At 36.8% G+C, this 16,248-nt stretch overlaps 1 protein-coding gene across 1 annotated transcript in view; it reads left to right on the top strand.

Moving 5' to 3' along the window:
- tbck (TBC1 domain containing kinase) overlaps positions 1 to 11,272 on the top strand; it is a 44,982-nt gene extending 33,710 nt beyond the window's left edge. The window contains exons 24-26 of the mRNA XM_069168047.1: positions 3,269 to 3,432; positions 7,337 to 7,496; positions 10,048 to 11,272. Coding sequence (XP_069024148.1) covers positions 3,269 to 3,432; positions 7,337 to 7,496; positions 10,048 to 10,158 — 435 coding nt within the window. The 3' untranslated portion in view covers positions 10,159 to 11,272. The remainder of the gene's footprint in view (positions 1 to 3,268; positions 3,433 to 7,336; positions 7,497 to 10,047) is intronic.
- The last annotated feature ends 4,976 nt before the right edge of the window (positions 11,273 to 16,248 follow it).

Below are 16,248 nucleotides of genomic sequence, written 5' to 3'. Positions count from 1 at the left end.
ATTGACCATTGAAACTTAAACTGAAATAAGGATCAAACACTAACTAATTGTTATTCTAATTTCTTTTCTGTCTTTTGCAATATTTACTTAATAGCTTTAGTCACTAGCTGATTTTGAGAAGAAGCAATTTGTTTATACTGACGAACATATTTGCATTCTGTGTGATACAACTGTTTTATGCATGCAGTGGCAGAAAAAAAAAAAACTGGTATACAGTCAAGTGCAAAGTATTCTGACAGACACCATTTTTTTTTATTTTTATTTTGCCCTCCACCAAAGTTCCTTTACTGAAGTGAAAATGCATGAAATGAGTGATTACTGTCTACCTGAAAATATTCACTTTGCAGTCGGTTTTCATTTGTAAACTCAGTCTGCACAGGGAGGTATTTTACGGAGCAGGTTTCCTTCCACACACAGTACTCTATTGTTTCACTGAACCAGGAAAAGTGTGTTGCCATTGGCCAAGCTGACTTTTAAACCTGATTGTTGCACTATCACCGTGTGAGTATTTCCATGAAATCGCTGTCTTTTGCTTCTATTTTCCTCTTGCCATCTCTGCAGAGCTGAAATAGGGAATTTAAGTGTGCAGAATGAACTGCTACCCATTTCAAACATGCTGTCACTGTGACTTAAAGGTGTTGAGTGACTCCAATTTTGTGGCTGCAGTTTGCAGTGGTGTTGTGTTGGCTTGCAATATATTCAAAATTGCCTTCAGTGTTTTGTGATGAAGAGGGGCATTCTGCGCCTGATCGAAGGACCCAGCCCACAAATATTTTAGAACATGAATCAGTTTTTTGTAAAGTAAAACATTAGGGAAAATAAACCACGGTACAATTTCCAACTGGAAATTCCATCTACTTAATGAATGTGGTTATTGTTGAGTCCCTCATCTACTTACTAAATTGATCATTTAACAAGAATAATCAGTATCTGGGTGGCTTGTTACTTTGGCTCAACAAACCTTGAATTTTTTTTTTTGGTCTATATTTGGTAATGAGGTAAGCAAAATATTCAAAACACCTGTCAATAAAAATCCAGTTCACCATTCGACAAAATATTTATTATTTAAATTGTAAACGTATTTGCTATGTTACCATATTTCTGACTCAAAACACAGACAATTTAGTGGTGGGCTCAACAAAAACTGAACATAATGCATATGGTTGTATTTGTTACAGTGCTGATGTGTTGTATTGCATTGAATAGATACAGGTCTTGTACTTCTTTTTTTTTTACTTAGTACTTTTACATTTACTTAAAAGTGGTTGGTAGACATCATCTTAAAAGTTGAAAAAGAAATCCAAGAGAAGAGTGCCATCCTTGAAATAGCAGTAAGGTACAATAGCTGCACGAATCTCTGCCTGTCTGACTGACATCTCTCAGTGGATGTCCTCACACCACCTGAAAATCAACCTCAACAAGACCGAACTGATGATGTGGTGTGCACATTTAAAGACTGGATCCTAAAGCCATTCCAACAGTTTATTTTGGTGATTCACGATTAACAAAAGGAGAGATAGATGGATGATTGGATGATTGGTTGGATGAACATGAAAGTATCAAAAACAGAGACAAAATAAATACATTAAATATCGAGTCAGCATTAAAAAAAAAAAATTGCTGAATGAGTAAGTAAATAAGATTAACAAGGTTTAACTTACATAGTTAATCCATCCACAAACTTGGGTTTTCCATCCTCTTTAAAGGTAACAAACAGAGGTCTAAAGTCATAATAAAGACATTTAGTAGACATAAAACACACATGAAATATTAAAGAAAGGAAATTAAATAACAGGTGGAATCAAAGATTAATTTTCACTTACAGTGCCTCTGTTTGTTCTTGTGTGTTTTGGAGGCCAACACATGTCTGCAGGCCAAAGGGGTGGGGTTATATAGTTTCCTGGGAGTGAAAGTTTCCCATGAAATTGAAATGTTCTCAGTGTAGAAGAGCATCATTAACCATTTCTGGGTAGCGATTAGTCACTCACTGTCTTTCACCAGTTTCAGATTTTAGATACAATGCTCAATAATTCTCTGCTGAGGCACATTGGGAAATGGTAAACTCAAATTAGAAATGGTTATAAAAACATTGGATTGTGTTCCAAAAAGCAAAAACAACAAATGTCTTGCGAACATTCATCTTTACAAGACTGAGAAAATAGTAATGGCAGTTACATAGAAGACAGCTTTACATAATCAAACCTGCTCCAACTTGAATTTGAAGCTGCTCCAACTTGAAGCCTTCTACTGCCTAAAACCTTTTCCAACTAACTTGTCATGCTTCAGAAGACAGATGTCATTGAGCAGGCCATGAGGTGGGATATGATTTATCAGTTTGAATATAAAATATGTGCTTAGTGCCTTATGGAAATAAATGTCATTGCAGCTCTGAGTTCTTCACTGTTGGATGGGCTGTAGATTATTCAACTGACCAATGGACTTGGAGGCTTTTAAAGATTTTATTTCATGGATGGCAGAGCGTAGGCATTTAACCTACTGGTCATGCAGTTGGACCATTTAATCTTCTCTCTTCTGTGAATTGGTTTTACACAATTTGCTGTAATTCATAGTTAATGCTGTTAGCATTTCTCATTTAATTTGCATATCAATGACCACAAGTAACATATTGGTATATAATTAATCAAATTATCATCATTATATATCACAATATTTTTGTCTGTTAGTGTTTTTGAGAGACTTGGACAAACTGTTGGCCTACTCAGTTTTTTTTTTTTTTTTTTTTTCAAATTTCATGCTCATACTGATTTCAGGGCATCTGGGAATCACAGTGGTATAACTCTTGGTCACCATTGCGTTGCAGAGTTCAATCCCCTGCAGCCATGCCTCTGGCTGGCTGTTTAAATGAACCTATTTGGCAGTTCAGGTGGAACCTGGCAAAGGATCATGTTCTGACCACAGCTGCTGGTCGTGTGTGCTCAAATGAGTAACCATTTTTATGGTAAAAAATAATGTCATTTTATTTTTGGTAGGAAAGTGGGATTAGCTGTTTTTGAAGGAGGGTGTCAAATTTGTCATTAGTCCTGAAGAGATTTATTTAACATTGTGGGCATTCAGGTGTAATCACTGGTTTATTGGTTTTATAGAAACAATAATATCCCAAGTAAACTATTCTTTCTGTTTCTCTTGTGTCATTTTACAGTGATTACTTATCAAAATTAATTATTCAAATTATACTCAGAAATTCTCTGAAAGCATGTACTGCTATTTTGTCCCTCTATCTCTGATCCCCTGTCTTTCTCTCTTGTAGTCTCGAGAGCCTCTGGCGCTGTGTGACCTGAAAGCAGAAGTATCTCCCAGGATCTCGGCTGAGGACTTAATCGACCTCTGTGAACTGTCAATGGCCGGGCCCACCAAAAGGAACAAGGCTGGCAAGCCCAAAATTGTTGCTGTTGATATTCGCAGTATAGAGGAGTATCCTTACCATTCTGTGTAGCTATGACGCATTAATCACTCACTGTCTTTCACCAGTTTTAACATGTAAATTGCAAAAGCAACAAATGATCTGCAAACATTCATCTTGATGTAACTGAGATAAATAGAAATGGCAGGTTCAGATTAGGCTGGTTTACATTCGCAAACATACTCCAACTTAAGCTTTCTATTGCGTGACATTTTTTTATCTTAACTTTTCATGCTTCAAAAGACAGCTGGCGTTGAGCACGGAGGGTGATGCCATATCTGTTAAATGTGATAAAAGCGCACACTTTCAGACGGTCTCTCTTGGAAGTCATTCATTGTGTTGGATTCAGTTGTACCTATGGAAAGTGATAGAAATAGTTGTGTCAGGAAAGAAAACATACCGTAACTTTACAGAGAAGTTCCTTTTTCACATCTGCACAGTCAACATCTTTTTTTGGTACAGTCAGACCAGATTTTCCCTGGCAGATTTACAGGAAATATTATGGTTGGGTTGTCAAGATTAACAATGGAGTGCTTGCATGGCTAGCGAGTTAACAGCACCAGTCCACATTGTGAATAATAGAGCTTGTCTACAAAAATTAACCCGACATATTGTATAATAAATCTCATACATAGAACTACGTAGAACTAAATTGCAGCAGAATCCGGTGTAAATGCACACTGGGGAGTGTAGCTTGTAGTTAGGCCTTTGTAAAACAATGAAAAGGATAAGTCAAAACAATAAGGAACAAGTAAGACATAAAAGAAAAAAAAGAAGAAATGCTATTTTTTCTTATTATATAACTTGCTGTTAAAGTTTAAGTGTGAAATATGACAAGCAATAACTGTGGTACTGTACAGTTTCCAAGAGCTGGCTCTAAGATCAAAGATCTTAACCACAAAGTCAATCATTAAAAACCATACAAATATTACTGAGAATTTACTGACTAACATTTATGGCTGGATTGTGCTTGAAGCAATACCAATCTTCAAACAATACATGACATTTTTTTTTTTAATCTAACAATTAACAGCTCTGTTCAATCGCTAACCTTTCAGTTTACTTTGTAAACTCAATTCAATTAGTCAAGGAAACCTTGATCCAGTTTATTAAGGGTTCTTTAGCCATCCTCTCAGATGCCTTAATTACCATAGAAGTTAATATCTTAACTTGCTGATTTAAGGTCTTTAAGCTCTTCAAGTGAAGATGCTCTGCATGACAGGAATAATAATCAAAGACATCCAAAATTCAATCACTTTACACTTTGGCAGTGACAGATTCAGGTTAAACATATTGAAGAAACCACGACACAGCTGCCCTTCACCATCCTTGTTTTTTTGTTGTTTCAACCTGGTGATCAACTGTTAGTCCAATAGTCAGTCTTCTCTTTACTCCAACTCCTGAGGAAAATATTTGTCTCCTTAGCTGGTGAATACAGTACAGTAGGCTTTTTGGGCTTAATTTGGCACACTTAGATGCTGACTATAACTCCACCGTGCGCACAGCCTTTGACAGTGATATTATACACAATACCTGGCTGATATACAGATAGACTTTTTTTCTCTGCTCTGATCTGAGTATTTCTCTTTTTAGTCTCAGCTGCTTCTTGTAAGGGCAGAGTCAAAGTCCTTGACTGTATTCCAGGAGGATTTATGCCATGCATCATTGAATTTATGCAGGTGTTTTTTTTTATATATATAGACTATATGTACATGGCACAAATACATACTGTAAAGCCTGTGCCTCCGCTGATCAAGAAATGTTTTGATTTGCTAATGAATGATATGACAAGACTGAAAGGTCATGACACACAAAAACAAACTTCATACAAAGTCAGTGGCATACAAGGAGTGCCTGTGATCCTTTCTTACCTTTTGTCCTGGTGCCAGTGCTTTGCAGAGTTTTGGAATTGAACTGCTGGCTTAGAGACTAAAACAGCTTGGTTTCCCTCAAAGACAAGTAGGGGAAAATTCAGGAGGGTTGATCTAATCTAGTTATGTGCTGCCAGATTCTGCAACGTTCAGTTAGGCCCTTCATATCCACCCAGGCTGCCCCACCAAATCCTGCAGTCTGAGATGAAGGCATAAAGCAGGGGAAATTAGCATGGGAGCCCTGGCCTTTTGGGAAAAATATAATATATTTTTTTACGTGGTGTATTTAATTTTTCTTTAAATATAATTTCATTTAAATTTAGTTTTTTACTTCATTGTTTTTTTCATGAATTATTCAGTATGGTTATTGTTGTAACCGCAACCTGCTGATGATTATGTTCTACACATTTTAGTTGAGAATGTAGGGGTAATTTCTTTGGTTAAACAAGCTGTTTGTACTGTTTAGGTAAACAAGCTAAACATTACTATGTCTGAGCATATCAAGTGGGAAAACTCTTTACAATCACTGTGTGTGTGTGTGTGTGTGTGTGTGTGTGTGTGTGTGTGTGTGTGTGTGTGTGTGTGTTTGTGCAGTCTAAAGTAAATCAAGTATCTCCAGAAATGGCAAATTTTCATCTTTTAAAAACTTAAACATCTTTGATGGTTTGACCAAATTTCTTTTGTTTCCTAAGCTAAAAGCAAATAAAACCCTCAGGGTTTGGCTTTGATGTGCATGAAACACAATGGTGTGCTGTATGTCCCATCTACAAAACATTCCTCTATATCGCTTAGATTCAAAATGAAACTTTCTCCTGCTTTTCACGACCAATAGCCTTTTTTATCCATCTTTTTCTCAGCTCTGCATAAAATTACAGTATTACATAAAGCAATAATTTTACTTTTGCTGGATATACAATGGCGCAGACAACCTTGAATATAAAATATTCGAAGTAGCAGAAAGAGAGAGCTTTAAAGCTTTGGTTCATCAGAACAATGGTGATTGTTTAAGGGGTTAAAGAGCTATTAATCAATAAGGATTAGTCGGTTGAGCAAGGATTTTGAAATGGCAGTACCTCTAGCCAGATTCCTACTGTGGAACCTCCTGATAGACAGACGTTCCTCAGGCCAGTTCACATGGACAAAAGGGATCTGACCACTTTCTCAAGATTTAGCGACCCTTGTTCACCTCTATTGTGATCTTAGGCAAAGCTCTGTTGTGGGTGTCCATGGTCACAAAAAGTGGATAAAATTAAGACTTCTGTGGAGCAAAACAGACCAATCTAGATTCAGCCATCTGAGCATAATAATAGATATGTGCTCCTCTGGACAAAACGACAGCATATGCCTTATGCAATTTAAAGGCTAAATGTACCACAGTGGGATTTATCAGCTATTATACAATATATTGTGTAACATGCTGATAATCTATGCTTTTGTGGCAGCTGGCATGATTTGGTAAATGTAATTATTTGTAGCAATACTGTCATTAGCTTAACCCTCAAAAATAGGACATTTTCTTTTTCTAAGAATTTATTATTTTACTATATAAATAAGTGGGGTTATTCACAGTTCCTGTGCCAAAACCCTCAAAAAGATACAGTCACTTCTTTCTTTTCTTTTCTTTTCTTTTCTTTTCTTTTCTTTTCTTTTCTTTTCTTTTCTTTTCTTTTCTTTTCTTTTCTTTTCTTTTCTTTTCTTTTCTCGTCCTGGCATATCTCCTAAATGTCTTATTTTTTCTGCTCCACTCCTTCCTTATTAACTTTGTCTTACATTACACAAAGTTTGTCTTCCTGTTGTTTTGCATTAAAGGTCTGTCTGAGAAGAAGTTAAACAAGCACCCTAATTAAGGCGGTGCCAAACTGACGTGATGTTGTTAAATTGGTTGCATACTGTCTGTTGTATCAATTGTTGCTCAAGAATATTGTGGCTCCCATAAGGGTTTATTGAATGACAAAAATACAGGGTTCACCACAAACTTCGGCCTTGTTTTAAGGTGATTACCACACCTGTTTAAAGCTGTGCTCCTTAACTTCACTGCCTCCAGCTTCAGCAGAGGCCATATTTCTGGCAGCATCAACATTCCCTTCAACACCACGTTCAGCTCTGACAGTGAGCTGGTGCAGTGTCCCGCAACAGGAGTCCTTCAGAACTACAGAGGACGTGTCATCGTGGTCATCAGTCATGCCATGAAGAGTGCTGCAATGGTGAGAAAGTAGTCACACACAAATTCACCTGTATGTAGCACATCAGAAATAAACAAACAAACACTAGATAGAAGTGTTATGAACACGTAAATGATCACAGAAGCATAATATTTCAGCAACTGAAATTATGACTGAGCTGGGTGGCTAAACTTGGCAGGCACTATTTTGTTATCTTGCCCAAGATGTGCATTCTACAGTCTATTTAAAAAGTGCATTTGTTTCATCTTACAATGAGAAGTGAATTGTTTTTTTGTTGTTGTCAGGTCCCAAGTAATAAAGTATTGAATGTATTTAAAAAAAATAGATTATCAAATAAAGTACAAATACACAATATGTGCAAGATTTGCATGAGCTGTTAAATATGAACAAGAATATACACCTATCAGTTGAACAGCGAATGAAAGAACGAGCAGGGTTAGTCTGAATCCTAATGGCCTTTGGGTAGAATTTGAGCCTCTCCAAGTTGACCTTATGGATGTGGTACCTTCTCCCTCTGACTGCAGCAGAGAAAAGAAGCTGATATTGGGTTGGCTGGGACCTAGAAGAAGTAGAAGATTTTCCTGGCTTTGGTCATGCTCTGGTATAGATGTCTATAGTTGTCCATAGAACTCCTTGTAGGGCTTCTCGGACCTGTATCAAACTGCTTCCTTACCAGGCAGTGATGTTCCCAGTCAAGATGCTCTCAATAATGCATGCATAGAATTCCCAAAGTAACTAGGGAGACACTCTAAATTTCCTCAGACAATGTCTGTGTTTAATGTCCACGTCAGATCTTGTTCTGGACACCCCGGTTATTGAAGTTATGCACTCTCAACCTGGGAGCAATCAATTATTAAAGAAATATAGGCACTCCCTTGCTTTCCCACATAGTGCATTATCATTTCCATCTTACATACATTCCAAAGAAGGTTTTTGTTCTTGCAGCACCGAGTAGGCCTTCTCTCTGCTGTTGGTGGTCATCTCTACCACAGCTTTGCCATTGGCAAACTCAACGATGAAGTTGGAGTCAAAAGTATCCCCGCAGTCGTGCGTGTACAGGAAGTACATTAGGGGGCTCAAAACACAGCCTTGGGGCATTCCCATGCTTAGGGTTAGGCGGGGTGAAGAGTGGCTGCCTAATTTCAACACCTGTGGTCCACTGTCAGGAAGTCAAGGATCCATTTACACTGGGAGGTGTTTATTTCCAGGTCCCGGAGTTTGTTGATGAATTTGGAGGAGATGGTGTTAAAAACTGAACTATAGGAAGAGAATTCTCATTACAACTCCTTCTTATTGTCCAGGTGGGTTAGGGCAGTGTGAGGGGGCAACGACATCTTCCGTGGATATGTTTTGTCGCAATGGGAACTGTAGGGGTCCAGCGGCACAGTTTTGTTTGTGAAATGTTTCATTTTTGGACACTTCTGCATCCTGTGTATTTGACGTATGGTTTGGTCAGTGGGCCAATACCAGTGGAGTTGTGCCCTGACACCTCAGTAAAGAGGGTCAGTCTAATTGTAGGGTATGACCTTGATGGTGAAAGGATATTACCTCCACCAGTTGTGACAGACCACCCCGTGGCTTCTAAAAGTTTGATTAAACTTTTCTGGATCTATGGAACCTGATCGTGTCATGACTCATGCTCAGACTCAAAAGGCAGAACCTGTTACCCTTTCATCAGCAAGTATCATCTATTTTCCAGAGAAAGCTGAGCAAGAGCTTGTTGTGTAATTTGCTGTCAAGGTTTAAAATGCAGGAAATAAAAGTAGGAAGAGTGAATCTCCTGCATGGTTTAAGGTTGTCTATCTGACATTGTGTAACCTGTGTTCTTCTGAAATTCCACTGAGGCTAAGAAGGAACCTCTATGGAGTTTCTTTAACTAAATGTTTTGAAGCTTTTGAGTTTATAGAGGACCTGTCAGCTGTTGTGTTTTTGCCCAGAAGGCGATATTCTCATGCAAAAGCGACTTACATTCCTGATGGTTCTGACAGGAGCACTACTTACCAAATTGTTGCTCCCTCTGCATACCGCTAACAGATACTGAACTTGGCTCATGATAAGGCTAAGTGTGTACCCGATATCTAAAAGACATGAGGGCATTAGCCAACACTAAAACTGTATTCTACAGAAATCATGGTCTTCTATGTTTCAGTGAACAAAATTAGCATTGCTCACTTCATTATAAAATCTCCTTTTGTGCTCTTTTTGGAATAAATTCAACAAACTTGCAATTCTCAAGTCTCAGCAACATTGGAAATTAAAAGCAAAAAATAAGTAGGGCTCCTTAAATGAAGAGAAAAGCATGCATATTTTAGGAGGCATTAGAGTCTGACCTGGTTGCAAGAAAATAATTCCTTAATTTTTTGAATGGAGGAATTTATCTGCAGAGCTACCAGCGTGTACTGTTTGTAACTTTATCAAGGCTCACGTAATGAGTATGTCGTCATAACGCTTCTGCAATTTTTGGCTTTGTACCTCTGATGTTTTGCCCTATAATGATCATGCATAATACCTTTTTCATTATTATTATTGAGGAAAATGACAGCTTTTCCCTGACTTTTTCCTTTCTTCACAGTTTGCTGCGCATCTGGTCAAAGTGAATTTTCCACGGGTTTGTATCCTGGATGGAGGGATCAACAAGCTGAAGCCCACTGGACTCCTGACTGTCCCCTCCCCTCAGATCTGAGCCCATCCTCAACCTTCATCTTAACAGAAGACACAAATGGAAAGACAGTCTACTGAGTTGACATTGTATTTTGTTTTTGTTTTTTTAATCATGAAATAATCTTCTCCTTATTCCAGTTTGATTTAATTTCCATAAATACTTACAGAACTGTTGTTTTATTATTTATTGTTTCAAAGGATCAAATATTATTTTTCTAGAAAAACTGCTATCTACTGTTGTAGCTTTGCATTTAAAATTTCCACTGCCTGTGACCGATATGTTTGTTTGAGAAGCAATGAAGATAAGAAGTAATTTCTGTATTTGGTGATTTTGTTGTACTGATTTAGTCACTGAATTTACTTTCTACTTTCTACTGTGTATTTTCCATGCACTATATTTTGGTTTCTATCATGTTACAGCTGTTGATCATTAAATGTAAAACTCATTAAGTAAATGTTGTTTGACATTTTAGCATGTAATCACGACTAATATTTGTATTGACTTTGGCTTGAACATTTAATGGTAGAAATCTGATTTATAGATTTTATATTAAATCAACTTGCGCTGCCTTAAAATGTCATTATCTGCACATTGTTTCCGTAGTTTTTCAGGTGAAGAACATTGTGTGAACTTTCCATCATCACACTCAACTAAAGGTATTGACTGGACACAAAACTGTGTATTAAAAGACAAACTGGGGCTGATTTGTTTCATTTAACCAAATAACTCCTCAAAGGAAATTCTTGGTTTTATTAACAGAGGTAAAAGAGATGTTTAAGAAAGGATTTCAGTTAGCAATGATCGGACTGAAACAGATGGGAAAAGACAAATTATTTGTTATAGAACCATTTTCCATGGATCTTTTCATTGTGATTCCAGTATTTACATTTTTTTTTTTTACACAACCGGGTTTATTTAGTTTATCAGTGCTGTGAATGATATTACAATTATCTGTCTAACAGGGTTCTACCACTGTCAAGAGTGAAAATGGTAGATTATGAAGTGAAAGTATTCACTTCCAATCTTGTCACTGCCACCACTTGTATCAATGTCTCCATTAAACTGGTAGGCAGGGATTGGGAGAGCAAACACTTGTGGCTCTTGAGTTTGAAAGGGGCTTTATGCTTCGTTAGAGGAGCAGTAAGTCTGAAATATCTACCTCCATATTTAATTGCATTACATGCTTGGTTAGCTGTGCCTATATGAGATTATAGGCACATTAAATACTGATTGAGACAAGCTGATGAAAACACTAACTCAGACTAATATGTGTAGAAAGTGGGTATGCAAAGCTCTGCAAAGTTATAACATATGGCCACAAACAAGACCAAATAAAAAGACTTCACATAATAACCCTCAGAAAGTTTATATTTGATTTAGGGCCATCATATTGCACATACACATTTTATTTTGTCTACCCTAATTGTAAACAGATTACTGGGATGTTGCAGCTTAGTTCTTAGTTATCAAATATACTCGATCTTAATATCTTGTAGTTTTTTTCAAAGCATTTTGTCTTTACTCTATAGGTGTCACATTTTACCGTGTCCTGCTGTACCTCTATTGGAAAGTTGGTACCGATCGAGATAGACAAACACTGTGCCCCATTGTTTCCAGAGGACTCTTGGTTTCCTGCCCAGGTGGATGTGAAATCCCCTGAGGGAGACACCTACAACTTTCCCATCCATCGCTGAATCACTGTTAGTGATGTGCACCGCTTCAGAGAGGAAACAGGTTTGTGGGAATTTGCTTGTCTGATATCCTTTATGCTCACCACTGACCAAAGAAGATACTACAATGTAAACAAACAGCAGGAATATAGAGCAAATTCATCCTAGCATACTGTATTTATCAAGAGTTGAAACCTTTGTTTTCAGTTAAGCTCTTCGATTCTATGAAGACAACCATCATCTTGGCAGGTGCAGTCGGCAGCAGGAGCTTAAGCAGCGAGAGGAAGACTATCGGTGAGAGCTCAGAGCTTGTAAACATTTGAGCATTATGCACCCCAAAACTATCTGGCATGCAAACCTTTTCCACCTTTTATAATGAATATTCATAATATGATCAGTAGACAATTTGTTATTTTGTAATTAGTAATAACATTTCTGTGATTTCATTTTTTTTAGACTGACTGAGCTAAAACTGAAGGGACTGGATGACTGTACCAAGAGGTAGACTGATATTGATCATATCAGACAGGTGTTTTGCTGCAAACAGACTGACATATCAGGTACTGTGCTATCATGGTAGATTAATGGAATACTTGATACTTTGTGCAATATCATATATATTCAACTCTGCTTGTAAAGTATGGAATTGTTTTATCAAAACAACATTTTGAAAAGGGAAGTTATGACATGATGATATTGCTACGGGTTTATCAAATCTGAAGAATGTGTCTATGTATCTAAATATTCAGGGTGTTTTACAGTTTTTATAAAACCAATGACTTTAGCAGATTCCATGTGTTATTGGCAACTATGCCTTCCTAGACTCCCTGCTTTGTTAGCAATACATTTATTTATTTGTCCATAAAAGATGGTTAATTGTGCAGCAATGTAACACAGGATAAAATCCCAACATTTAAACACCACATAGAAATGTAAAACATAATGCTTAAAACAATACATTAAATAAAACAAACAATTGTGTCACCAACAAAGTTCCCTCTTTTCCCCAGCATCTTGTACCTCACACTATCCGCTACACTCTGCAGATCAACCACTTAGCTTGACTTCTTCTAATATCTGAGACTTGAGTTTTCACTCATGTATGAAAAGACCAGCACACTCAATCAACCATCACATAAACAATGCTTTTTTTTCTGTATAATGTAAGGTATTTGTCACTCACTGTGATTTGACTTTTTCCTAGTTTGCAATTTATGGTGGTGAGGCTATAATTACAATCCTGAAGAGATCACTGTCCTCAATGACCTACCACTTAAAGAATGTGGCCATATTCATCCCAGACCACCTCAGATCTCAATGTGTCCTGTGTGTGCTCACACCTGTCACACCCAAGACTATGTTAATGTCAGGTTTGTCCATGGTCGAGCTCCACCATCTGGGGACACAAAATAGACTTACATTACACAATATAGGTAAAATGAGAGGTCACAGTAATATCTTCCTATTATGAATGTTATTTTTCATGTACAGCAACTACAGGAGTTGTACAGCTCCCTCTTGTATACCAAATGACATCATTGAGCGTGGACTGAAGGCCATGCCAAACTTCTGCTAAAGGGATGATGGACTCAATCTTTGGGACAGTACGGTAATCTAGGCAGTTTCCACTGTGCAAATTGTTGTTAACTAATATGATACTGATGAAAAATCTAGCAAACAAGTATCACTGTGCACACAAACGTGTGTAACGGCTGCTGATTTTGATCAAAATGGCAACATAACTGGAAAAGTAGTACTTAAGCAGGTTATTGCTGCCTCCTGCTCCATGAATATCACTGTGCCGCGCTCCATTCTCAAGCTGCAGGAAAAGTCTTGGGAGTTTTCGATTACATACAGATACATGGATCCAGGGTTAGTAAAAAAAAATAGTGTGGCCATTTGAATATTAGAAAGTGGTGCCTTCTCAGCTTTTGGCCAAATTCATATTAATATTAATTCATTATTCATATTAACAAAAAGGGAGCAGGGAAAGCCCTTTATGTTCTGATATTAACAGATATTATGTAGTAGAATGAGAGAAGTGTCTGCAATTATTTACACTGATCTGCTGTTTTTATACAGACTCATTGACCTACCTGCTGATTGCATCATAATCTTAAATCTTCTCACTTTATGCATTATCGTACTGCACAGTGCATTTTATCCCAAATGTGCATTGTATGTTGGATGTGTAGTAGCCTTGCACTGAAAGATTTTTTCTTTTTGTATTGTTGAAGCCATGATTGATACAACAGGACATTTAACAAAGGTAGACACAAGAGACCCTATGATAATCATTACATGACTTTCAGACAGACAGTTGTTTCTTTTAATCAGCTCAATCAAGATTTGATGAGTGAGAACAATATTCTGTCTAACTGCCACATTTACAAGCATTGTGAATACACTATTGAAGTAAATGATTAACTTTCCAGTTGTTACCAAATGCAAGTTCTGTTTTATACTTTTATTTCCTAACGCAAGAATGAATAGACACATTGTCTTTCTGCAACAGTTGTCCAAATGAGCTTCAGCATTCACGTTTCATGCTTCTGGCAGTCGGCACGTTCTACATGGTACAGTTGGAGCACATGGTCTCTGTGTATTGATGTCCAAGAAATATAAATTAATACTTGTGTTTTTGTTTTTAATATATAATTGTGTTTTCATTAGTAACTTTGTCATAGATTAAGCATGTAAAGCTTAATCCCATTATAACCCTATTATAGGCTATAACCCATAACCTATTTAAGCATTTACCAAAAGTGTCATAAATTGTGTATAGGCTTCATTAGTGCATTATGATGCACAACAGGCTCTCAATTAACACAGATTTATATTCCTCATGTTCACCTGTTTGCAAAATCTTTGGGACATGCAGTAGCATCTACAAACCAAGTGCTTGTGGCATATGTTTTCAAAATTAGGACAACTGCAAATCATTTATTTGATGTAGTTTAATAAAAATGAATAATAAACAACACAATTAAAAATAATAATAATATTAATAAAAAAAACATGACATGTAAGGGGAGGCCCCCTGTAGATTTCCTAATTAGTCTGTTGTTCAATTCCCTCCTTGGTTGACATTTGTGTTTTTTACTCAAATGTCTCAACTGTATCACAATGAAATTAGGTACACACATTTCTGTCTCCCAAAGGAAGAGATTTGTGAGCCTTTCTCATCAGCTGCCATGGAATTAGTCACCAAACACCACTATCTCAACTTTTGCAGTTTCTGTTTGAAAAGAAGCAATCAGAAAGCTACATTTGTTTCACCCTCAACACGCAGTTTTCATTAAGTTTACAAATTATTTTATGACACTAAATATTTTTGGATAAAAAAAGTGACCCACAAAACAGCAAAACTACAAAGAACAATAATTTGTGAAGTGAAATTATTATTCTAGTTTTCTCCCACCTATTGTAATGTTGCACAATAAAGCAGGTCCATGTGTTTATGATTAACCAACATCATCCTTTATACATTTTGTATTCATAAGTGAAATCATATCCTGACTACTAGGTATGACTGCACTAATGGAGGCATATCAGACTGAATGTAAATGAAAAACACAGCAGTCTAGACAAAATCTGGTAAAAAAAAAATAAAATAAAAAAAAAAAAGGATTAAGCAAATACCAGAAACCAGCCACAGATCTTTGTGCATTTGACATGACTTGCCTCAGGAAACAGCAACTCTATTTTAGTTTTGGCCTGTAACAATACTTGAAGTAATCAGTTGTGTAAGTTTATTAGTATAATGCACAGTGCAATAAAAACCTTTGCCATTGCTACATTTCTAAAAGATACAAGGACACTAGCGGACACCGAAACCATATTTTACATAAATCAGTGTATTTGACATTTCAGTGAAGGAAATAGCTTTGCTCACACAGACTATGTCCAAGAACATTGGAGGGAGGATGCTTACATTCAGTGTAACAGAACAGAGAACTATATTGATCATTATAAATTCTGCTTTTGTGCTCTTTTTGGAATAAATTAGGCAAACTTGCATTTTAAAAACTCAGCAAGGATTTTGCTTCAGGCAACATCCCAATTTAGAAAAGATATCCTGGTGTGGTGGTGTGAAAAAGTGTTTGCCCCCTTCCTGATTTCTTATTTTTTGCACGTTTGTCACACTTAAATGTTTCAGATCATCAAACAAATTTAAATATTAGTCAAAGATAACACAAGTAAACACAAAATGCAGTTTTTAAATGAAGGTTTTTATTATTAAGGGAGGAAAAAAAATCCAAACCCACATGGCCCTGTGTGAAAAAGTGTTTGCCCCCTAAACCTAATAACTGGTTGGGCCACCTTTAGCAGCAACAACTGCAATCAAGTGTTTGCAATAACTTGCAATGAGTCTTTTACAGCGCTGTGGAGGAATTTTGGCCCACTCATCTTTGCAGAGTTGTTGTAATTCAGCCACATT

This window comes from Embiotoca jacksoni, unplaced genomic scaffold (genome assembly GCF_022577435.1).
Source record: "Embiotoca jacksoni isolate LCO1_2020_lvr unplaced genomic scaffold, fEmbJac1.0.p SCAF_4, whole genome shotgun sequence".
In the NCBI taxonomy this organism is placed as follows: Eukaryota; Metazoa; Chordata; class Actinopteri; family Embiotocidae; genus Embiotoca; species Embiotoca jacksoni.
The sequence above is the reverse complement of the archived record's forward strand: the minus strand, read 5'-3'. Positions and strand labels throughout refer to the sequence as shown.